At 44.6% G+C, this 26,022-nt stretch overlaps 1 protein-coding gene across 2 annotated transcripts in view; it reads right to left on the reverse strand.

The window, feature by feature from the left end:
• Positions 1-26,022, reverse strand: part of zfyve19 (zinc finger, FYVE domain containing 19) — an 89,769-nt gene that overhangs the window by 42,820 nt on the left and 20,927 nt on the right. For both annotated transcript variants that reach the window (XM_070878780.1, XM_070878779.1), the window contains exons 3-4: positions 23,673-23,726; positions 17,920-18,083 (exon numbers count right to left, since the gene is read on the reverse strand). In XM_070878780.1, the coding sequence (XP_070734881.1) occupies positions 17,920-18,083; positions 23,673-23,726 (218 nt within the window). The remainder of the gene's footprint in view (positions 1-17,919; positions 18,084-23,672; positions 23,727-26,022) is intronic.

Consider the following 26,022-nt stretch of genomic DNA (forward strand, 5'->3'; position numbering starts at 1 on the left):
GGAATAATAAATGATCTCCTTGTAAAAGATCCTCTCGGAATGAGTGATCACACTATGGTTGAATTTGTAACACAGATTGAGGGTGAGGAAGTAGTATCTCAAACGAGCATACTATGCTTAAACAAAGGGGGCTACAGTGGGATGGGGGCAGAGTTGGCGAAAGTAGACTGGGAACACAGACTAAAATGGTGGCATAATTGAGGAACAATGGACGACTTGTAAGGAGCTCTTTCATAGTGCTCAACAAAAATATATTCCAGTGAAAATGAAGAGCGGTAAGAGAAGGGATAACCAGCCGTGGATAACCAAGGAAATAAAGGAGAGTATCAGATTAAAAGCCAATGCGTATAAGGTGGCCAAGGTTAGTGGGAAACTAGAAGATTGGGAAAATTTTAAACAACAGTAAAGAATGACTAAGAAAGCAATAAAGGAAAGATAGATTACGAAAGTAAACTTGCGCAAAACATAAAAACAGATAGTAAAAAGCTTTTATCAATTATATAAAACGGAAAAGAGTGACTGAAGTAAATGTTGGTCCCTTAGAAGATGAGAAGGGGGATTTAATAATGAAAAATGTGGAAATGGCTGAGACCTTAAACAATTATTTTGCTTTGGTCTTCACAGTGGAAGACACAAAAACCATGCCAAAAATTGCTGGTCACGGGAATGTGGGAAGGGAGAACCTTGAGACAATCACTATCACTAGCGGGGTAGTGCTGGACAGGCTAATGGGACTGAAGGTAGACAAGTCCCCTGGTCCTGATGAAATGCATCCCTGGGTATTAAAAGAGATGGCGGAAGTTATAGCAGATGCATTCGTTATAATCTACCAAAATTCTCTGGACTCTGGGGAGGTACCAGCGGATTGGAAAACAGCTAATGTAACGCCTCTGTTTAAAAAGGGGGGCAGACAAAAGGCAGGTAACGATAGGCCGGTTAGTTTAACATCTGTAGTGGGGAAAATGCTTGAAGCTATCATTAAGGAAGAAATAGCGGGACATCTAGATGGGAATAGTGCAATCAAGCAGACGCAACATGGATTCATGAAGGGAAAATCATGTTTAACTAATTTACTGGAATTCTTTGAGAATATAACGTGCATGGTGGATAGAGGTGTACCGATGGATGTGGTGTATTTAGATTTCCAAAAGGCATTCGATAGGGTGCCACACAAAAGGTTACTGCAGAAGATAAAGGTACGTGGAGTCAGAGGAAATGTATCAGCAAGGTTCGAGAATTGGCTGGCTAACAGAAAGCAGAGAGTCGGGATAAGAACATAAGAACATAAGAATTAGGAACAGGAGTAGGCCATCTAGCACCGCGAGCATGCTCCGCCATTCAATAAGATCATGGCTGATCTGGCCGTGGACTCAGCTCCACTTACCCGCCCTCTCCCCATAACCCTTAATTCCCTTATTGGTTAAAAATCTATCTATCTGTGACTTGAATACATTCAATGAGCTAGCCTCAACTGCTTCCTTGGGCAGAGAATTCCACAGATTCACAACCCTCTGGGAGAAGAAATTCCTTCTCAACTCGGTTTTAAATTGGCTCCTCCGTATTTTGAGGCTGTGCCCCCTAGTTCTAGTCTCCCCTACCAGTGGAAACAACCTCTCTGCCTCCATCTTGTCTATCCCTTTCATTATTTTAAATGTTTCTATAAGATCACCCCTCATCCTTCTGAACTCCAACGAGTAAAGACCCAGTCTACTCAATCTATCATAAGGTAACCCCCTCATTTCTGGAATCAGTCTAGTGAATCGTCTCTGTACCCCTTCCAAAGCTAGTATATCCTTCCTTAAGTAAGGTGACCAAAACTGCACGCAGTACTCCAGGTGCGGCCTTACCAATACCTTATACAGTTGCAGCAGGACGTCCCTGCTTTTGTACTCCATCCCTCTCGCAATGAAGGCCAACATTCCATTCGCTTTCCTGATTACCTGCTGCACCTGCAAAATAACCTTTTGGGATTCATGCACAAGGACCCCCAGGTCCCTCTGCACCACAGCATGTTGTAATTTCTCCCCATTCAAATAATATTCCCTTTTGCTGTTTTTTTTCCTCCCCAAGGTGGATGACCTCACACTTTCCGACATTGTATTCCATCTGCCAAACCTTAGCCCATTCGCTTAACCTATCCAAATCTCCTTGCAGCCTCTCTGAGTCCTCTACACAACCCGCTTTCCCACTAATCTTTGTGTCATCTGCAAATTTTGTTGCACTACACTCTGTCCCCTCTTCCAGGTCATCTATGTATATTGTAAACAGTTGTGGTCCCAGCACTGATCCCTGTGGCACACCACTAACCACCGATTTCCAACTGGAAAAGGACCCATTTATCCCGACTCTCTGCTTTCTGTTCGCCAGCCAATTCTCTATCCATGCTAAACATTTCCTCCGACGCCACGTACCTCTATCTTCTGCAGTAACCTTTTGTGTGGCACCTTATCGAATGCCTTTTGGAAATCTAAATACACCACATCCATCGGTACACCTCTATCCACCATGCTCGTTATATCCTCAAAGAATTCCAGTAAATTAGTTAAACATGATTTCCCCTTCATGAATCCATGCTGCGTCTGCTTGATTGCACTATTCCTATCTAGATGTCCCGCTATTTCTTCCTTAATGATAGTTTCAAGCATTTTCCCCACTACAGATGTTAAACTAACCGGCCTATCGTTACCTGCCTTTTGCCTGCCCCCTTTTTTTAAACAGAGGCGTTACATTAGCTGCTTTCCAATCCGCTGGTACTTCCCCAGAGTCCAGAGAATTTTGGTAGATTATAACGAATGCATCTGCTATAACTTCTGCCATCTCTTTTAATACCCAGGGATGCATTTCATCAGGACCAGGGGACTTGTCTACCTTGAGTCCCATTAGCCTGTCCAGCACTACCCCCTAGTGATAGTGATTGTCTCAAGGTCCTCCCTTCCCACATTCCTGTGGCCTGCAAATTTTGGCATGGTTTTTGTGTCTTCCACTGTGAAGACCAAAGCAAAATAATTGTTTAAGGTCTCAGCTATTTCCACATTTCCCATTATTAAATCTCCCTTCTCATCTTCTAAGGGACCAACATTTACTTTAGTCACTCTTTTCCGTTTTATATATCTGTAAAAGCTTTTACTATCTGTTTTTATGTTTTGCGCAAGTTTACCTTCACAATCTATCTTCCCTTTCTTTATTGCTTTTTTAGTCATTCTTTGCTGTTGCTTAAAATTTTCCCAATCTTCTAGTTTCCCACTAACCTTGGCCATCTTCTACGCATTGGTCTTTGATTTGATACTTTCCTTCATTTCCTTGGTTATCCACGGCTGGTTATCCCTTCTCTTGCCGCCCTTCTTTTTCACTGGAATATATTTTTGTTGCGCACTATGAAAGAGCTCCTTAAAAGTCCTCCACTGTTCCTCAATTGTGCCACCGTTTAGTCTTTGTTTCCAGTCTACTTCAGCCAACTCTGCCCTCATCCCACTGTAGTCCCCTTTGTTTAAGCATAGTATGCTCGTTTCTGACACAACTTCCTCACCCTCAATCTGTATTACAAATTCAACCATACTGTCATCACTCATTCCGAGAGCATCTTTTACTAGGAGATTGTTTATTTTTCCTGTCTCATTACACAGGACCAGATCTAAGATGGCTTGCTCCCTTGTAGGTTCTGTTACATACTGTTCTAAGAAACAATCCCATATGCATTCTATGAATTCCTCCTCCAGGCTACCCCGTGCGATTTGATTTGACCAATCGATATGTAGGTTAAAATCCCCCATGGCTACTGCCGTTCCTTTTTACATGCCTCCATTATTCCCTTGATTATTGCCCGCCCCACCGTGAAGTTATTATTTGGGGGCCTATAAACTACGCCGACCAGTGACTTTTTCCCCTTACTATCTCTAATCTCCACCCACAAATGATTCAACATTTTGTTCATTGGAGCCAATATCATCCCTCACAACTGCCCTGATATCATCTTTTATTAACAGAGCTACCCCACCTCCTTTCCCTTCTTGTCTAAGGGATAAATGGGTCCTTTTCGGGTTGGAAATCGGCGGTTAGTGGTGTGCCACAGGGATCGGTGCTGGGACCACAACTGTTTACAATATACATAGATGACCTGGAAGAGGGGACAGAGTGTAGTGTAACAAAATTTGCAGATGACACAAAGATTAGTGGGAAAGTGAGTTGTGTAGAGGACAGAGAGGCGCTGCAAAGAGATTTAGATAGGTTAAGCGAATGGGCTAAGGTTTGGCAGATGGAATATAATGTCGGAAAGTGTGAGGTCATCCACCTTGGAAAAAAAAAGTGAAAGGGAATATTATTTGAATGGGGAGAAATTACAACATGCTGTGGTGCAGAGGGACCTGGGGGTCCTTGTGCATGAATCCCAAAAAGTTAGTTTGCAGGTGCAGCAGGTAATCAGGAAGGCGAATGGAATGTTGGCCTTCATTGCGAGGGGGATGGAGTACAAAAGCTGGGAGGTCCTGCTGCAACTGTACAGGGTATTGGTGAGGCCGCACCTGGAGTACTGCGTGCAGTTTTGGTCACCTTACTTAAGGAAGGATATACTAGCTTTGGAGGGGGTACAGAGACGATTCACTCGGCTGATTCCGGAGATGAGGGGGTTACCTTATGATGATAGATTGAGTAAACTGGGTCTTTACTCGTTGGAGTTCAGAAGGATGAGGGGTGATCTTATAGAAACATTTAAAATAATGAAAAGGGGTCGACAAGATAGAGGCAGAGAGGTTGTTTCCACTGGTCGGGGAGACTAGATGTAAGGGGCACAGCCTCAAAATACGGGGGAACCAATTTAAAACCGAGTTGAGAAGGAATTTCTTCTCCCAGAGGGTTGTGAATCTGTGGAATTCTCTGCCCAAGGAAGCAGTTGAGGCTAGCTCATTGAATGTATTCAAATCACAGATAGATAGATTTTTAACCAATAAGGGAATTAAGGGTCATGGGGAGCGGGCGGGTAAGTGGAGCTGAGTCCACGGCCAGATCAGCCATGTTCTTGTTGAATGGCTGAGCAGGCTCGAGGGGCTTGATGGCCTACTCCTGATCCTAATTCTTATGTTCTTATGTTCAGACTGAATACTGTAAACTCCGAACAGATACAAACCTGGCTCTGCTTTATTAGGGCCCAAAGTGGTTACATTGCAAGATGGCTGGCCTTTTGTACCTGGGCCACACACATGTGCGCACAGTCCAATGACCTCCGACAGTGGCGCCACCTGGTGGCTAGTAAACCCAAGCATACATACATACATACTATCTTAAAGGGGATATTGTTATGTAACGGTCTTTTTACAAATTGACATGGTCCGGGGCTTTCCGCTCTCGAGTTGAACTCCAGCCTTGGGCGAGCGTTTGGAGTCTGGTATGACTGGTGGTTGGGTAGCCGATCTGATGGGAGTGGCAATGACCACATCAGGGATTGAAAGTCCAGATTCATCAATGACAGCGGAGTCCTCTGAAAGGGTAGGTTGGTTGGTCACTGATTAGGTCTTCCTCAGACTGTTCCGGTTCATCCGTGTGCAACAGTTTTATCTGATCGACATGTTTCCTGCACTTCTGCCCATTCTTGAGCTTAACAGTAAACACTGTTACCCTCCTTGGCTGTAACAGTACCGGCAATCCATTTGGGACCTTGACCATAATTCAGTACATACACAAGATCATTGACAGAAATGTCGCGTGACCCAGTAGCGCGATCATGATACCCTTGCTGACTTTGACGTCTTTATTCGACACGATTATTCAAGTCAGGGTGGACGAGAGAGAGTCTGGTCTTGAGGCACGTCTTCATCAATTGTTCAACAGGGGAGATCCCGGTAAGCGTATGGGATCTTGTCCTGTAACCAAGCAATATGTGTGACAAGCGAGTCTGCAGTGAACCTTGAGTTACACGTTTCACACTCTGCTTGATGGTTCGGACCGCACGCTCTAGTTTTAATGGTGCTGACCTCACATGTTTGATACCATTGAGTTTCATGAGCTCTTGAAACTCCATACTGGTGAAGCAAGATCCGTTGTCGCTTACAAAGAGGTCAGGCAGACCATGCGTAGCAAACATGACACGAAGGCTCTCAATGGTAGCTGTGGATGTGCTGGACGACATGATTGTACACTGTATCCTCTTGGAATAAGCATCCACCACAACCAAGAACATCTTTCCCAGGAGGGGATCTGCAAAGTCGATGTGGATCCTGGACCATGATTTAAGATGGCCACGATCACAGACTCAGCGGCGATTCCGCTGGTGCTTTACTAAGCTGCATGCAAGTGTTGCACTGATGCACACATGATTCCAGATCAGAGTCAATTCCCGGCCACCATACATGAGACCTGGCAATGCTTTCATCATGACAATACTGGGATACGTGCTTTGTAGATCATGCACAAATTTCTCTCTGCCTTTCTTGGGCATAACACCACGATTACCCCACAGTATACAATCTGATTGAATGATAGTTCGTCTTTGCGACGGATGTAAGGTTTGGTCTCCTCACACATTTGCTTGGGTAGAGCAGGCCAATAACCACTAAAGGACACAATGTTTTATTAATATCGGGTCCTGGCTGATCCAGGTCTTAACTTGTTGGGCCGTGACAAGGGTTCCTTCAATTTCAAAAGCATCCATGACTAACAGGTGGTCTGCCGGTTGTGGCGTTTCCACCTCCGGTGTGTGCAACGGCAGATGGCTCAATGCATCGGCACAATTCTCAGTGCCAGGTCTATAGCGGATTACATAATCATAGGCAGATGATGTCAGCGCCCACCTCTGGATGTGGGACGATGCATTGATATTAAAACCTTTGATTTCCGAAAACAATGAAATGAGTGGCTTGTGATCTGTTTCCAGTTCAAACCAAAGACCAAACAAGTACTGATGCATCTTTTTAACGCCATATATGCACAGGCTAGTGCTTCTTTCTCTACCATACTGTCGACTCTTTCCGCCTTTGACAAACTTTTTGAAGCATATGCCACAGGTTGTAATTTGCCTGACTCATTAGCTTGTTGGAGCACACAACCAACCCCATATGACGAAGCATCACAGGCTAATACTCGACGCTTACACGGATCATAATGTATCAGCAGCTTGTGAGAGCAAAGTAGATGAGTAGGTTTCTCAAAAGCTCTATCTTGAGATGCACCGCAAACCCAGTTGACGCCTTTTCTTAGCAGCATGTGCAGTGGCTCGAATAAGGTGCTCTATCTTGGTAAGAAATTACCTAAGTAGTTGAGTAGTCCAAGGAACGAATGCAGCTTCGTCACATTGAGGCTTGGGTGCATTTTTGATGGCCTTGGTTTGAGTCCGTAGGCCTGATACCGTCAACAGCAATTTTCCTCCCCAGGAATTTGACTTCCGGTGCCATGAAGACACACTTCGAGCATTTCAGTCTGAGTCCCACTTTGTCCAGATCATGTCGAACCTCTTCCAGGTGGTTCAGATGTTCAGTGGAATTATGATCTGTGACCAATATGTCATCTTGGAACATGACGGTTCTGGGGATGGACTTCAGTAGACTCTCCATGTTCCTCTAAAATATGGCTGTAGCCGAGCGAATTCCAAAAGAGCACCTGTTGTTGATAAACAGTCCTTTGAGTGTTGATGCACGCAAGTTTCTTCGACATGTCGACAAGCTCGTGTGTCATGTAGGCCGACGTCGGATCCAGTTTTGTGAACGACTTCCCCCTGGCTAGCGTTGTAAACAGGTCATCAGCCTTCGGTAACGGGTGTTGATCCTGCTTCGAAACTCGGTTGATCATAACCTTGTAGTCTCCACAAATCCCGCCAGTGCCATCACTTTTCAACACGGGAACAATGGGGCTGGCCCATTTGGTTTATTCGACCAGTGATATGATCCCTTCACGCTGGAGTCTGTGCAATTCGATTTCGACCTTCTCCCTCATCATGTACGGAACTGCCCGAGCTTTATGATGGACGGGTCTTACATCCAAGACCATGTGGATCTGCACCTTGGCTCGTGAAATTGCCGATGCCTGGTTCAAACAGCGAGGGGAACTGGCTCAGCACTTGATTACATGGAGTATCCTCCTCCTCAGACAACAGTTTGATCTCATTCCAGTTCTATTTGATTTTTTCTAGCCAGTTCTTGCCAAACAGCGTTGGACCATTGCCTGGAACAATCCATCACGGTAAATCGTGAACCGCACCATCATACGATACCTTGATTACTGCACTGCCAATTACCGTTATGAGTTTTTTAGTGTACGTATGCAACTTGGCATTGACTGGACTCAACCTTAGTATCCCAAGCCTGTCAAATGTCCTCTGGCTCATGATTGATTCACTCGCACCCATGTTTAAGTTTTACATTAATCATTATTGCTTGGCTCTTTGTTAGGAATGAACACAGTCCATACACTTTCTCCTCTGGTATTCGAATTGCATATCTGGATCCGCGCTAGACTGGTCATCATCCTTCACGTGATGCGTCGCAGCACGCTTGCTCAGTTGCGGACACATGCGCTAGAGATGCCCCACTCTCGAACAGCCTTTACAAATATACTGTTTAAACCAACACTGACGATGCCGATGATCTCCCCCACAACGCCAACAAGGTGATATCTGATTCATTCCCGTTGGCGGACTTTGAGCAGCCACAGGTTTCGCGTACGCAGTCGGATAGGCCCTGCCATATGCAGCTCTGCTAAACGACGATACTATCTTGTTTACAGTACTTGCCGAGTTCTGATTTTTCAATGATATCGGCTTTCAGCTTTTGTCTGTCGTCATGCATGATTGGACAATCGTGATGGCCTTGCTTAAATCCAGCATCTCCACCGCTAGCAGCTTACACAGGATCACCTCGTGGTTGATGCCGATTACAAAGAAGTCCCACAGCATGTCTCCCAATGCAGTTTTGAACTTACAGTCCAGCTAGAAGTCTTAGGTCGGCATCCTGGCCCTCAGAACGAACGTGCGTATAGAATTGATATCTTGAGATGATGATGCCTTCAACTGGTTTGAGATGGTCACGTACCAGAGCATACAATGTTTCACAGTCCTTGTCTGTTGGACTGAAGGGCAAGAGAAGATTCTTTGTGAGTCTATAGATTTTCGGACCGCAAACCGTGAGGACCACCGCCCGGCACCGAACAGCGTCCGCCTCTTCCTCCATTTTGTTGGCCACGAATACTGGTTCGAGCAGGCTACAAAGTGTGCCCAATCTTCTCCCTCCACAATTCCAATTGCGCTCATTTTTGCATGCGAAGGTTCTTGTTACCTCGTCGCCAAATGTTGTGTATGCAATATCTCAATAGACTGAATACTGTAAACCCCGAATAGGTACAAACCTGGCTATACTTTATTAGGGCCCCAAAGTGATTACATTACAAGATGGCTGATCTTTTATACCCGGGCCGCATTCACGTGAGCACAGCCCAATGACCTCCAACAGTGGCACCACCTGGTGGCTAGTAAATCCAAGCATACATACATGACAGTGGGCATAGTCTATAAGGCTCCCTATAAGTAGCTACACTGTTGGACAGAGTTAAAAAAAAAACAAGAAATAATGCAGGCTTGTATAAAAGGAACAGCAATACGGCAATTTTAACCATATTGATTGGACAAAACAAATTGGCCAGGTTAGCCTTGAGAAAGAGTTCATAGAGTGTATCCGGAGTAGTTTCCTTGAACAGTGTTATGTATTAATGCTTGGGGGTCACCAGACACCAGAGGGCGCTGCGGTTGGATGTCATCGGGCTGTATGCATGTGGCATGTGGTCACCTGTATATAATCTGGGTGTCTTTGTCACGCTGGCACTCTTGGGCTGGAATAAAGATGGATTAGGTTGCACTTGAGTGAGTTTACAGCAACCACACTCTTGAGGCATTACAATGGACGACGAGGTAATTTATGAACCTTCTCATGCACAATGGGCACTGTTGGAATCCTGGAGAGATTCGTGGAGGGCGAGGATTGGGCAGATTTTGTCGACCGCCTGGATCAGTATTTTGTGGCCAAACGCATGGAGGCAGAGACCTACGCAGTTAAGCACAGGGCTATTTTCCTCACCGTTTGTGGTCCGAAAATTTACGGCCTCATGAAGAATCTTCTCTCGCCTGTACGTCCAGCAGAAAACGAGACCTGGGTGTCATGGTACATCAGTCATTGAAAGTTGGCATGCAGGTACAGCAGGTGACGAAGGCGGCAAATGGTATGTTGGCCTTCATAGCGAGAGGATTTGAGTATAGGAGCAGGGAGGTCTTACTGCAGTTGGACAAGGTCTTGGTGAGGCCACACCTTGAATATTGTGTACAGTTTTTGTCTCTTAATCTGAGGAAGAATATTCTTGCTATTGAGGGAGTGCAGCGAAAGTTCACCAGACTGATTCCCAGGATGGCAGGACTGACAAATGAAGAAAGACTGGATCGACTAGACTTATATTCACTGGAATTTCGAAGAATGAGAGGGGATCTCATAGAAACAATTAATATTCTGATGGGATTGGACAGGTTAGATGCAGGAAGAATGTTCCTGATGTTGGGGAAGTCCAGAATCAGGGGTCACAGTCGAAGCATAAGAGGTAAGCCATTTAGAGCCGGGCGGGATGAGGAGAAACTTCTTCACTCAAGAGTTGTGAGCATGTGGAATTCTCGACCACAGAAAGTTGTTGAGGCCAGTTTGTTAAGATATATTCAAAAGGGAGTTAGATGTGGCCCTTATGGCTAAAGGGATCAAGGGGTATGGAGAGAAAGCAGGATCTGCCATGTTCATAGTGAATGGTGGTGCAGGCTTGAAGGGCCGAATGGCCGACTCCTGCACCTATTTTCTATGTTTATATGTATGAAGAATTTTGTACATTGGTAGGTAACCATCTGAAGCCAAAAGAGGGGATCATATCACGCTACCGTTTCTACACGCATGTTCATGCTGAGGGCAAGGACGTGTCGGGATCTGTTGCTGACCTGCGACGTATTGCTGAGCCGTGTAAGTTCGGGAACATGCTGGAAGATATGCTGCGTGATGTCTTCGTGATAGGCATCAGCCATGATGCGATCCTCAGGAAGCTGTTGGTAGCAGACGCTGGATTTGAAAAAGGCCATCGCGACTGCCCAGACATGCATGACGACTGATGATTATGTGAGGCAGATATCATCGAGTCGGAGTTCCACAGCAAGTACCGTCAACAAGATGGCGTCGGCTTCACGCAGAGCTGCTTACACGAAACCTGCCGTTGCTCAGATCCCGCCAACTGGTTCGATCCAGATTTCACCCTGTTGGCGTTGTGGGGGCAATCATCGGCCTCATCAGTGTCGGTTTGGACAATACTCATGCAATGGATATTCGAAAGTGGGGCACCTTCACAAGATGTGTCCACAACGGAACAAGTGTGGTGCGGCTCACCACGTGGTTGATGAGGACCAGTTCAGTGATGGCCCGGATACACAACCCAAGGAGGAAGTGAATGGACTGTATTTATTCCTGAGCAAGAGTCAGCCGATAGTAGTTAATGTGAAGCTGAATGGCGTGCCTGTATCAATGGAGCTGGACACGGGTACGAGCCAGTCGATAATGAGCCAAAGGCCATTCGAAAGCTATGGGACACTAAGGCTGTGAAACCGAAGCGGAGTCCAGTTAATGCCAGGTTGCGTACTTACGCTAAGGAACGCATACCGGTGCTCGGCAGTGTAGCAATCGAGGTGTCATATGACTGTGGTTCACAAGCTACCATTATGGATCATCCCAGGTAATGGTCCAATGCTGTTCGGCAGGAATTGGCTCGAGAAAAATCAAGCTGATCTGGAATGATGTCAAGATGCTGTCCTCGGTGGATGAGACTTCGTGTGCTCAAGCATTGAAAAAGTTTCCTTCTTTGTTTGAACCGGGGCATTGGTAATTTTACGGGAGCCAAGGTGCAGATTCACCTGAACTCCAATGCAAGGCCTGTCTATCACAAAGCTCGGTCTGTTCCGTACATGAAGAAGGAGAAGGTTGAAATTGAGCTTGACAGACTCACGTGTGAAGGGATCATATCACCGCTCGAGTTTAATGAGTGGGCTAGTCCCATTGTTCCTGTGTTGAAGAGTGATGGCACGGTCAGGATTTGTGGAGACTACAAGGTTACGATTAACCGATTTTCGAAACAGGATCAGTATCCGTTACCGAGGACTGATGATCTATTCGCCATACAAGCTGGTGGAATGTCGTTCACGAAACTGGATCTGACGTCGGCGTATATGACCCAGGAGCTTGTCGGCACTTCGAAGAAACTCACCTGCATCAACACCCATAAAGGACTGTTCATCTACAGCAGGTGTCCTTTTAGGATTCGTTCGGCTGCAGCCATATTTCAGAGGAATATGGAGAGTTTACTGAAGTACGTTCCTAGAATGGTCATGTTTCAGGATGACATTCTGGTTACAGATCGCGACACTGCTGAACATCTGAACAAGCTTGAAGGAGTCCTACAGCATCTGGACAAAGTGGGACTCAGACTGAAACGCTCGAAGTGTGTATTCATGGCACCTGAAGTTGAATTCCTTGGGAGGAAGATTGCTGCTGATGGCATCAGGCCCACTGATTCGAAAACCAAGGCCATCAAAAATGCACCCAGGCCTCAGAATGTGTCAGAGCTGCGTTCATTCCTTGGGCTTCTCAACTACTTTGGTAATTTCTTACAGATTAAGCACTTTTCTAGAGCCACTGCATGTGTTACTAAGAAAAGGCGACAACTGGGTCTGGGGTGTGTCTCAAGATAGAGCCTTTGAGAAAGCCAAGAATCTGCTATGTTTAGACAAGTTGCTTGTTCATTATGATCCCGTAAGCGTCTTGTATTGGCCGGTCATGCTTCATCATATGGGGTTGGCTGCGTACTCCAACAAGCAAATGAATCGGGCAAGCTACAACCTGTTGCGTAAGCTTTGAGAAGTCTGTCTAAAGCGGAAAGAGCTTACAGTATGGTAGAGAAAGAAACCTTGGCCTGTGTGTATGGGGTTAAAAAAAAAAAAAATGCACCAGTACCTGTTTGGTCTTCGTTTTGAACGAAACGGATCACAAGCCACTAATTTCATTGTTTGCGGAAAACTAAAGTATTGATACCAATGCATCATCCCGCATTCAAAAGGTGGGCGCTGACATTGTCTGCCTATGATTACGTCATCCATCATAGACCTGGTACTGAGAATTGTGCCGATGCACTGAGTTGTCTGCTCTTACCCACAATTGAGATGGAGACGCCTCAACCTGCAGATCTACTGTTAGTAATGGATGCTTTTGAGAGTGAAGGAACCCCTGTCACTGCTCAACAAGTTAGAATCTGGACCAGCCATGACCGTATTCTATCGGTTGTGGAATGGTGTGTACTCAGTGGTGATTGGTCTGTTATACCTATGGAGATGCGTGAGGAGACCAAACCTTACAACCGTCGCAAGGATGAGCTGTCCATTCAGTCCGACTGTTTACTGTGGGGTAATCGTGTAATCATGCCTAAGAAAGGTAGAGAAAAATTTGTACGTGAACTTCATAGCACTCATCCTGGTATTGTCATGATGAAGTCCATTGCTAGGTCGCATGTATGGTGGCCTGGAATTGACTCTGATCTGGAATCGACTCTGATCTGGAATCATGCATGCATCAGTGCAATGCAGCAGCTAAGTAAAGTACCAGCGGAATCTCCGCTGAGTCTTTTGGTCGTGGCCATCCAAACCATGGTCGAGGATCCACATTGATTTTGCGGGCCCATTCCTAGGAAAGATTTTTTTGTCGTAGTAGATGCATATTCTAAGTGGATAGAGTGTGTTATGATGTCATCCATCACATCTACAGCTACCATTGAGAGCCTTCGCATCATGTTTGCTACTCATGGTTTGCCTGACATTGTTGTGAGCGACAACGGATCTTGCTTCACAAGTCTTGAGTTCCAGGAGTTCATGAAACTCAATGGCATCAGACATGAGATCAGCTCCATTCAAGCCTGCTTCTAATGATCAAGCAGAGCGTGCCATTCAAACAATCAAGCAAAGTATGAAACGTGTAACTCAGGGCTCACTGCAGAGACGGTTGTCATGTATATTGCCCAGTTATACGTCAAGATCTCATATGCTTACTGGGGTTCCTCCTGCTGATCTACTGATGAATAGAAATCTCCAGACCAAGCTTTCTCTTGTTCATCCTGATTTGAATGATCGTGTTGAAAACAGATGTCAAAGTCAGCAATGGTGTCATGATCGCGTTGCCGAGTCACGTGACATCTCGGTCAATGATCCGGTTTACGTACTGAACTCTGGTCAAGGTCGAAAGTGAATCGCCGGCACTGTTACAGCCAAGGAGGGTAACAGAGTATTTATTGTCATGCTCAAGAATGGGCAAACATGCAGGAAACATCTTGACCAGGTTAAAATGCCGCACACGGATGAACTGGAACCGAGTGAGGAAGATGCACTCAGTGATCAACCAACCATTGTTCACTCATCAGAGGACACTGCTGACTCTGAACCTTCAGTCTCTGATGTGGTCATGACTAGTCCCATCAGATCAGCCATTCAGCCCTCAGTCTCAACGGACTCAGAAAACGCACCCAGAGCCAAAGTTGAACTGAGACGATCAACTCGTGCGAGGAAACCCCCAGACCGTCTTAATTTGTAAAAAGACTGTTGTTAAGATTTTAAAAAGGGGGATGTTATGTATTAATGCTTGAGGGTCACCAGACACCAAAGGGCGCCGCGGTCGGAGGTCATCGGGCTGTACGCATGTGGCATGTGTGTTTGGTCACCTGCATATAAGCTGGGTGTCTTTGTCACGCTGGCACTTTTGGGCTGGAATAAAGATGGATCAGGTTGCACCTGAGTGAGTTTACAGTAACCAGACTCTGGAGTCATTACAAACAGTACGTTGCAGAACCAACCAGAGAGCAGGCCATCTTAGATCTGATACTGTGTAATGAGACAGGATTAATAAACAATCTCCTCGTAAAGGATCCTCTAGGAATGAGTGAACATAACATGGTTGAATTTCAAATTCAGTTGGAAGGTGAGAAAGTTGGATCTCAAACTAGTGTCCTGAGCTTCAATAAAGGAGACTACAAAAGGTATGAAGGCAGAGTTGGCTAAAGTGGACTGGGAAAATAGATTAAAGTGTGGGATGGTCGATAAGCAGTGGCAGATATTTCATAACTCTCAACAAAAATATATCCCAATGAGCAGGAAAGACTGTAAGAGAAGGGGTTAACTATCCATTGCTAACTAAAGAAATAAGGGATGGTATCAAATTGAAAACAAGGGCATACAATGTGGCCAAGTCTAGTGGGAGGCCAGAGGATTGGGAAACTTTTAAAAGCCAGCAAAGAACGACTAAAATATGAATAAAGAGAGGGAAGATAGATTATGAAAGTAAACTAGCACAAAATATAAAAACAGATACTAGGAGTTTCTGCAGGTACATAAAAAGGAAAAAAAAAGAGTGGCTAAAGTAAATGTTGGTCCCCTAGAGGATGAAAACAGGGAATAGGAAAATGGTAGAGACATTGGACAAATATTTTGTGTCGGTCGTCACGGTAGAAGACACTAAAAACATCCCAGTAGTGGATAATCAAGGGGTTATAGGGAGGGAGGAAATTAATACAAATCACTAAAGTAGTAGTACTCGGTAAAATAATGGGACTAAAGGTGGACAGGTCCCCTGGACCAGATGGCTTGCATCCCAAGGTCTTAAAAGAAGTGGCTGCAGGGATCATGGATGCATTGGTTGTAATCTACCAAAATTCCCTGGGTTCTGGGGAGGTCCCAGTGGATTGGAAAACAGCAAATGTAATGCCCCTCGTTAAAAAAGGAGGCAGACAGAAAGCAGAAAGCTATGGACCAGTTAGCCTAATATCTATTGTTGGGAAAATGCTGAGGTCCATTATTAAGCAAGCAGTAGCAGGACATTTGGAAAAGTATAATTCAATCAAGCAAAGTCAGCATGGTTTTATGAAAGGGAAATCATGTTTCATAAACTTACTGGAGTTCTTAGAGCATGTTACGAACAGGATGGATAAGGGGGAACCAGTGAGTGTGGTGTATTTGGATGTCCAGAAGTATTCAATAAGGTGCCACACAACAAGTTACTGCACAAGATAAAAGTTCACAGGGTTGGGGGGAATATATTAGCATGGATAGAAGATTGGCTAATTAACAGAAAATAGAGAGTCGGGATAAATGGGTCATTTTCAGTTGGCAAACAGTAACTAGTGGGGTGCCGCAGGGATCAGAGCTGGGGCCTCAACTATTTACAATCTATATTAATGACTGGGTGAAGGGACCGAGTGTAATGTAGCCAAGTTTTCTGATGATGATACAAAGATGGGTGGGAAAGCAAATTGTGAGGACACAAACAATCTGCAAAGGGATACAGACAGGCTAAGTGAGTGGGCAAAAATTTGGCAGATGGAGTATAATGAGGGAAAATATGAGGTTATCCACTTTGGCAGAAATAATAGAAAAGCGAATTATAATTTAAATGGAGAAAAATTACAAAGTGCTGCAGTACAGCGGGACCTGGGGGTCCTTGTGCATGAAACACAAAAAGTTAGCATGCAGGTACAGCAAGTAATCAGGAAGGCAAATGGAATGTTGGCCTTTATTGCAAGGGAGAGAGAGTATAAAAGCAGAGAAGTCCTGCTACAACTGTACAGGGTATTGGTGAGGCCACACCTCGAGTACTGCGTACAGTTTTGGTCTCCGTATTTAAGGAAGAATATACTTGCATTGGAGACTGTTCAGAGAAGGTTCATTAGGTTGATTCTGGAGATGAGGGGGTTGACTTTTGAAGATAGGTTGGGACGATACTCACTGGAGTTCAGAAGAATGAGAGGTGATCTTATCGAAACTTATAAGATAATGAAGGGGCTCGGCAAGGTGGATGCAGAGAGGATATTTCCACTCATAGGGGGAATAGTTTCAGAATAAAGGGCTGCCCATTTAAAACTGAGATGAGGAGGAATTTCTTCTGAGAGGGTTGTAAATGTGTAGAATTCTCTGCTCCAGAGAGCTGTGGAGGCCAGGTCATTAAATATATTTAAGGCGGAGATAGACAGATTTTTGAGCGATAAGGGAATCATCATAAGTGGTCCATCGAAACGAGGATGACTTGCTTCCATGCCAAAAAGGATGACTTCACAGGTGTTTCAATGAAGGCACAAGGTTGGAAGATGCCTGTGCGTGGGTTTTTTTTAACGTGTGGTGGCCGTTGCACACCAGCCATCACACAGGCTTGACAGAGCTCTGTCTTGGTCCAGTGCCAAGGATTATCCAAGGCGACTGGAGACCAGCTCTGCTGCACGGACCTAGTGCCCACGTATATCACACTGTGAGCTAGCCTGTGCTGCCCCTGGCCCAAAACTCATGCCTCCCCTGGGCCCTGATCATGTCCCTCCAGAGTCTCTCACTGCTCCAGCGATAAGGGAATAAAGGGTTATGGGGAGCGGGCAGGGAAGTGGAGTTGAGTCCATGATCAGATCAGCCATGATCTAATTAAGTGGCTGAACAGGCTCGAGGGGCCAAATGGCCTACTCCTGGCTCCTATCTCTTATGTTCTTATCTTCTTAACCAGTTAATCTGGTATTGATGGAGAGAGGAATGCTGACAAGACACCAGCAGAAGTCCTTATCTTATTCGAATAGTGCACAAGATATTTAGCATCCACCTAAATCAAGGTTAGAGGAAGAGAGGTTTCGCATCTGGAAATGCAGCACACCTTCTGTACTGCACTCAAGCATCAGCCTGGACTGTGTGCTCAAATCCTCTTGTGGGGTTGGAACTTGCAAACTTTTTACCCAGAGGTGAGGGTGCACAGAGCTTAATCAGGGGCTCTGCAAAATATTGCATGTTTATAAAGACTTTCGGAGTTTCCCTTGACCTCCATTACATACATTGAAATAATTCTCGTAATTGACAATGGCACTCACTTGGTTTGGTTTCTCCCTTCAGCTTCTCCAGTCGTTCAGCAATGGCTCGGTCCTCTTTGGACAGACCCCAGTACTTCGAGCCTGAGCCAGTGCCTGGTAACTGACAGCCTGCCTTGTGGACTGCAGTTTGTCCCTGCTGTTTGGCCTCGAGAGCAGCCACTCGCCTAGATTAGAGAAAAACTTTATGGAGGCTTTATCATAAGAGAAATCACTTAAGTGTTGTTGGTCAAGAACACACATTCCATTTGTGAAAAGCTCAGGTTCCCAAGAGTTAGAATCACAGAACCAGTACTTGATCCAGGACTTTTTCAGTGTCAATGCTGCTACATTGGTCCTGTGATACGTGGATCATAACTAAACAGTATTCCCTGCAAAGCAGGAGAATTTCTAATATCTCCTCAACTACAATAATACTCAGTAAATGTGTGAGGCCTGTCCTATTTGCCAGCCGACAGTTTAGTGGCCAACGAATGTGGTGCAAAGGATATTATGATAATATTGACAAATGTACCAAACTTTGCGTTCTTTAAAGATAAATTAGCAATGTTCAGCACCCGACATTTGGTAAATGCATCACATGCAGTACAAACTGGGAAGGTTCTACTAAGTTTGATTTTGAATCGTGAGGATTGCTCTCAGTATACGTGAGCTCAGTGGCATGGGGAAGCCTGTACGGTTTCTACTGATTGCTATCCAGTGACCCTGCTGGAAAGTCCGCTTGTGGGAGTATATGATGAGGACAAAATTGTGCTCAGTTGTGCTGCCACCCATGGTCAAACTGCCTGCCACACTCACTATCTATGCTCATGTACGAAGAATGGACAGAATTGCTGGCTCCAGTGGAACCATACACCAGCAGGGATCATCACTTTCAGGATAAAAGGGAGAAAGCATTTTCTTCCTTTCAGTCTCCTAAACCAAGCATTGCACCTTATGGCATCATTGGAAAAGTGAATTGTTATAGTATCAACGGATACGTTGGCTTGTGGCTGGGGGAGCGCAAGCTCACATTTCTGAAACTCTTTCCTTCGGCGCAGTCTGGAGATATCAAAAGGGTTAAAAGTTGACGATTGAAGTTTGGATTAAAAACAGGATGTTTGGATCGAAACAGGCTGCTAGACGATGGAGCCATGTAGCCAATCAAATGTGTCTATCTGATCACCTGTGTGTTTATAGTACTTCATGGTGAGAATCGATTTATGGCAGTGAGACTTGACTTCAGGATAATAAGTGGCTGGTCATTTGTCTGTATGTTTAGTGTTTGAGTGTACCTTGTTACTATGCGAATAATAATTTGATGACATCATCTTTATGTTAAACAATTCAGAAAACAGTTCGCCGTGATTTCAGGACAATGCCATTTGATTCCACATCGTCTGCATGTTAATTGTCTAAATATACTATGCAAAGAAATGAGAGTTCAAAGGCTTTTTCGGTGTAAAGATGAGAGTTTAACACTAGACACTGGAATCTCGGAAGATGTGTGTCACAAGCAGCCACAGAAATTGGAAGAGCTGCCTTTGTGATTTGTCTCAGTTACTTTCATACTTGGTTTGTATAGTATGAATGTCTGAATAAAAGCCCTGATCCTGCATTTACTAAAACTGAGTGTGTGTGTAATTCGACATTTAAAGCAACGAAGTGAAAAGAGCAAGACAGCTGTACAACAGATGTTGTGCTGCCACCCATGGTCAAACTGCCTGCCACACTCACTATCTATGCTCATGTACAAAGAATGGACAGAATTGCCAGGTCCAGTGGAACCATACACCAGCAGAGGCATCACTTTCAGGATAAAAGGGAGAAGAATTTTCTTCCTTTGGGTCTCCTAAACCAAGCATTGCAGCGTATGGCATCTTTGGAAAAGTGCATTGTTATAGTATCAATGGATACATTGGCTTGTGGCAAGATGAAAACACCCTGCTGTCAGAGAATCATGTTCTTAACCACTGAACCCATATTGTAGGAGCTCTTTTGTTTGAGGATGGAATGGATGTAATGACCCCTGGCTGGAGTGTGTAGAACTCGGGGCACAGTCGCAGGATAAGGGGTCAGCTATTTAAGTCAGAGATGGGTAGGAATTTCTTCACTCAGAGGGTTGTGAATCTTTTGAATTCTCTGCCCTAGAGGGCTGTGAATGCTGAGTCTCTGAATATATTCAAGGCTGAGATAGATAGATTTTTGGAGTCCAAGGAAATCACGGGATATGGAGATCAGGCAGGAAAGTGGAGTTGAGGTCGATGATCAGCCATGATCATACTGAATGGCAGAGCAGGCTTGAGGGACTGTATGGGCTACTCCTGCTCTTATTTCTAATGTTCTTATGAGCAGAGATAAGGAGAGATTTTATAGAGGTGTTCAAAATGATGAGGGGTTTTCACAGAGTAGATAGGAAGGAACTGTTTCTACGGGCAGGAGGTTCGGTAACTCGAGGACATAGATTTCAAATAATTAGCAAAACCCCAAGGGGGTTAGATGAGGAGAATTTTTTTTATGCAGCAAGTTGTTATGACCTGGAATACACTGCCTGAAAGGGTGCTGGAGGCAGATTCAATAGTAACTTTCAACAGGGAATAGAATGTATTCTTAAAAAGGAAAGATGTGCAGTGTATTGGGCAAGAGCAGGGGAGCAGGACTAATTACTGGCATGGGCACGATGGGCCGAACAGCCTCCTTCTGTGCTGTATGATTCCATGATTCTATATGGCTATCTTTGGAGGAAGGTTGAGAAAAAAATAAAAACGGTTGAATTTGTACTAACCAGTTGCCCACTCTCTCCCGAGATTTTCATCCGTAATCACGCATGTTTCTGAGTTTCCACAACATTCTGGAGAAGCAGCAAGGGGAGACCAGATGCTCTCCCACAGGGAGAGAGGGAGAAATTATTGGTGTTAAATTGAGCCATTCACATGCACCCTCCCGTTGTCAGTTTCAGACCTGAATGACTGCGCCATTCCAATCCCAGTCGCTCTGTTGCTCACGTTATTAATGTAGACAGGATCCAGCTCAAGGCTGAATTGGCAGAAACCTAGAGTTTAGAAGAATGAGAGGAGATCTCATTGAAACGTATAAAATTCTTATGTGGCTTGACAGGGTAGATGATGGGATGGTAATTCCCCTGGCTGTGGAGTCGAAAATTAGGTCAGTGAATGTTGGCATTTATAGGGATTAATCGCTCTCTCCATATAAATTCCTCAACCCATATTCATGGCCACTCCCATTGGCCTTGCAATCTCTCATGGCCTTGCTATTCCAACCGTATCAATTACAGATAAAGCCATCTCTGATCATTTCCTTGTATCGCTTTCCACCCACATCCCACTTCCCCAATCCAAACCTACTTCCTTCTCCTTCTGCATCTGCCCCTGGAAAAAAACTCTCCAAAAACTCTCTTACAACTGCACTTATCAACTCAGCAGCCCATGTACTAACTTGCATCAAATCACAATCACCCATCATCCTTGTGCTTTCTGACCTACATTGGCTCCCAATTAAACAACACCTCAATTTCAAAATTCTCATCCTTGTTTACAAATCACTCCATGGCCTTGCCCCTCCCTAGCTCTGTAATCTTTTTCAGCCTCACAATCCCACAAGATATCTGCGCTCCTCAAATTCTGGCCTCTTTAACATCCCTCATTATAACTGCTCAACCATCGGTGGCCGTGCCTTCAGCTGTTTGGGCCCTAACCTCTAGAACTCCCTCCCTAAACCTCTCCACCTCTCTAACTCTCTTTCCTCCTTAAAACCTACCTCTTTAAACAAGTTTTTGATCATCTGCCTTAAATTCTTCTTTTGTGGCTCGGTGTCAAATGTACCTGTTTGTCTTGTAACACTGTTGTGAATCGCCTTGGGACTTTTTACTGTGTTAAAGGCGCTATATAAATAAAAGTTATTATTATTATTATTGTGAATCTTTGGAATTCTCTACCCAGAGGGCTGTGGGTGCTCAGTTGTTGAGTATATTCAAGACAGAGATTGACAGATTTTCAGATACTAAGAGAACCAAGGGATATAGGATAGGACGGGAAGGTGGAGTCGAGGTAGAAGTTTTTTACGTTCTTAAGTTGTTCACTTCGCAGTCTCGATTGGAGAGGATAGAGAGAAAGCTAATTGAGGAAAGGTAGTAAATAATTTGAGCGCAATAACCTCAGATACATAATAAAAACAAAAAATGCTGGAAATACTCAGCCGGTCAGGCAGCATCTGTGGAGAGAGAAAAGAGTTAACATTTCAGGTCGATGACCTTTCGTTAGAACGGACAGATTCTGCCTGGCCTGCTGAGTATTTCTAGCATTTTCTGTTTTTATTTCAGACTTCCAGCATCCGTAGTATTTTGCTTTTGTAACCTCAGATACATGCTTTTTTCTTGTAACTGGTCTTGGAGGTGAAAGAAATGCAAGCATAATCTCCCCAGATTGCAGAACAGTATTCAAGTCTTGGACAGACTTGGTTTTAAGAGGGGTTGAGCAGAAAAATATGCAACATGAAAGAGAAAACAGAGGGTTAGAAATTGCCCTCCATTGGAAACGGGACACACCTACCGGTTTTGAAGTGCTTTGGCCGCCGCACATCCAACTCCGCGGGGTTCTTTTTCCAGCGGGGACGGAAGTGGATCATCATGGGGGCGAAATTGGAAGCAGAGCGGAACTGGGAGTGGGGCAGGGTATCCGAGGCTGTCAGTCATCAACACCTTGCTGGCACATAACAACGTCTCTCTCCTTCAGTTAAAGGGGCGGGCCACTGCGAACTCTGCATTCATTTTAGTTAGGTCCACTGGGCCACCAGGGAGAGTTTCTGCCGGGCCAGCGAGGGGTTGCCAGGCTGTATGTTGCTGGCCCGGCCGAACCCGGGGGGGGGGGGGGGGGGTATAATTGTCGGCCTGGCAGTCAGCCGACAAAAAAAACATGGTGGCTGCGGCAGTGTGCCCCTCCCTTTAAGAGCGGCCATGCCGCCATTTCACAGAGTGCACCGACAGAAAAAGCTGTCGGGGGCATGGTCAGTGGCGGGGCCGCTCAGGTAAGGGGCAATTTCGCGAGGGGGTCCCCTTCAGATGGTCAGGGATCGATGCATGCACACCACGGCGGGAAAACAGGCATCGTCGACTCGGACACCACTCTGCTTCTGAGGAAGGGCAGTTTACAAAAGAGCGGCCGCTCAACAGAGAGTCGCCAGCCATTCCGCGCCACCCCCTGGCCGTCGCTTTCAGGTGGTCAGAGGCCTTATCGAAAGGGGAAATTTCTTGGATGCAGCTTTAGAAATATGTGGAGTGTAGATATGGGGTCAAAGGAGACAGTGAGACCAAGAATGTTAAAAGCTGACAAAGGTCTATGGGTGAAGCCAAAGGTAAATGATGATAGTTATTAGTTAGACTTTTGTGAGAAATTAATAAACTCATTTTCAGCATTCGCATGTTGCTAGGTTCCACATCTCATCCATTCATCCATCCATCCATCTCTACTGAACAACCTTTAACAGGGATATGGATCAAAGGCGGGTAAATGATGTTGAGGTACAGATCAGCCATAACCTAATTTAATGACAAACAGGCTAAATGATCAACTGCTATTCCTATGTTCCTTTGTTGGCAAATCATCCAGATACCCTTCAGATGTTCCTACCTTTCTTGCTATAGTGGTCGGCTGGTTGCTCAGCTCAGAGTTCTAGATCGCAGTGGAGGAAGTAGACCCTACGACTATGTGTCAGAAATTACAATCCACCATGTAGAAATGATATTTGAATTAACTACTCACTTTTTGTAGTTCTCTGGTGGCGACCACCTTGCAGCACTGTCCTGTTTCCCAGTACTGTGAAAGAAAAAGAAAGACTTGCATTTAAATAGCACCTTTCACAACCTCAGGACGTCTCAAAGCAATTTACAGCCAATGAAGTATTTTTTAAAGTGTAGCCACTGTTGTAATGTAGGAAACATGGCAGCCAATTTGCACACAGCAAGCGCCCACAAACAGCAATGAGATAACGACCAGATAATCTGTTTTTACTGATGTTGGTTGAAGGATAAATATTGGCCAGGACACCGGGGAGAACTCTCCTGCTCTTTTTTGAAATAGTGCCATGGGATCTTTTACATCCACCTGAGACAGCTGCTGAAGTCTCGGTTTAACGTCTCATCCAAAAGACAGCATCTCTGCAATGAAGTGTCAGCCGAGATTTTTGTGCTCAAATCTCTGAAGTGGGACTTGAAACCATGACCTTCTGAATCAGTGGCAAGAGTGCTACCCACTGAGTCACAGCTGAATAATAAATGTATGAAAGAACAAAACATTCTCCTCTTTCCCTGACGCTCTTTCATGCCCTCCCATTTCACAATCTATTCCTCAACCAGAAGGATGGGCAGAAGCCTTTCTCCCAGAGTAACGCCAATCTTCTCTGTCTGTGAAGTGTCTCCCGACACCGTACAAAGTCCGGTGATCAGACCTTAAAAAGCAGTCAGGGCACTCCATCTAAACACTCCATGGTGCAGCACACTGATGCACTGACACAAAACACGACCTGAAACTCTCTTTCTCTCCACAGATGCTGCCCGATCCGCTGAGATTTCCAGCATTTTCTGTTTTTATTACTAAAGGCACATTGTTTCTTTTCTTCACAGTCTGTGCCATCAAGAACGAGATGAAATTATGAACTCGATTTTTTAAATTCACCTCTATCCATTAACAACCAGCCATTAGATAGGCTTTCCTCAGCAGGAGGGCATGAACAAAGTTATAGAATTTAGTTAGCTCTATTCCAAATACAGTCAGTATGTAGCTTCTACATGGGAATAGGGCCATTAAGGGATGGACAGAATAACACTACAGGTAACAATAGGGAAAGGCATAAATATTAAATAATTATTTTGCTTCAGTATTTACCAGGGAGATAGAACAGGTGGTCATGACATTGGATGATGAGATTAGTAATGAGATAAGTACATTTAAAATGAAAAGAGGGTATGAGGATAAAACCACTGGTCTGGATCGATGGCATCCATGCATTTGTAAATAATCTAGGGAAGAGATAGCAGAGGCATTACTTCATTTAATAATTAGTTAGAAAAAAGTGTAGCGCCAGAGGATTGGCGGATAGCTAACATAATACCTATATTTAAGAAGGGGGATAGAACATGTCCAGGGAATTATAGACCTGTCAGCTTAACATCGATGGTAGATGTAACAGAAAGAATAGACAATGTTAATGCAGTAGATGTAATTTATCTAGATTTTCAAAAGGCCTTCGATAAAGTACCCTATAATAGACTAATGAACAAAGTCAAAGCATGCAGAGCCAGGGGACAAGTAGCAGAATGGCTAGCTAGCTGGTTTCAAGACAGAAAGCAGAGAGATGGGGTAAAAGGTAGCTATTCACAGTGGCAGAAGGTGGGGACTGGTGTTCCACAAGGATCAGTGCTGGGACCACAATTGTTCACAATTTATATTAATGATTTAGACTTTGGAATCAAAAACATCATTTCTAAATTTGCGGATGACAATAAATTGGGGGATAATCAATACTGAGGAGGACTGCAACAAATTACAGGAGGACATTAATAAACTTGAAGAATAGACATTAATTGGAAAATTCTGTTCAACACAGATAAATATGAGGTATTACATTTTGGTAGGAAGAATAGGGAAGTCACTTATTACTTGGAGGGTGCGAGTCTAGGTGGGGTAGAGGAACAAAGGGATCACAGAGTACAAACCACTAAAAATTGCGACAGGACACAGGCAGTAAAAAAGTAAACCAAGCACTAGGGTTTATTTCTAGAGGTATAGAATTGAAAAGTAGGGAAGTTATGCTAAACCTGTATCAAACTTATTGCATACACAGTTCTGGTCACATTATAAAAAGGATATAGAGGCACTGGAGTTGGCGCACAATGCGAGGGTATACACATCAGGAAAGGATGAACAGGCTGGGTCTCTTTTCTCTTGAAAAAAGGCCGAGGGGTGACCTAATGGAGGTCTTTAAAGTTATGAAAGATTTTGATAGAGTGGATACAGAGAGAATGTTTCCACTGGTGGGGAAGAGTATAACTAGAGGCCATCAATATAAGATAGTCACCAAGAAACCCAATAGGGAATTCAGAATAAACTTCTT

This window comes from Pristiophorus japonicus, chromosome 4 (genome assembly GCF_044704955.1).
Source record: "Pristiophorus japonicus isolate sPriJap1 chromosome 4, sPriJap1.hap1, whole genome shotgun sequence".
Classification (NCBI taxonomy): Eukaryota; Metazoa; Chordata; class Chondrichthyes; family Pristiophoridae; genus Pristiophorus; species Pristiophorus japonicus.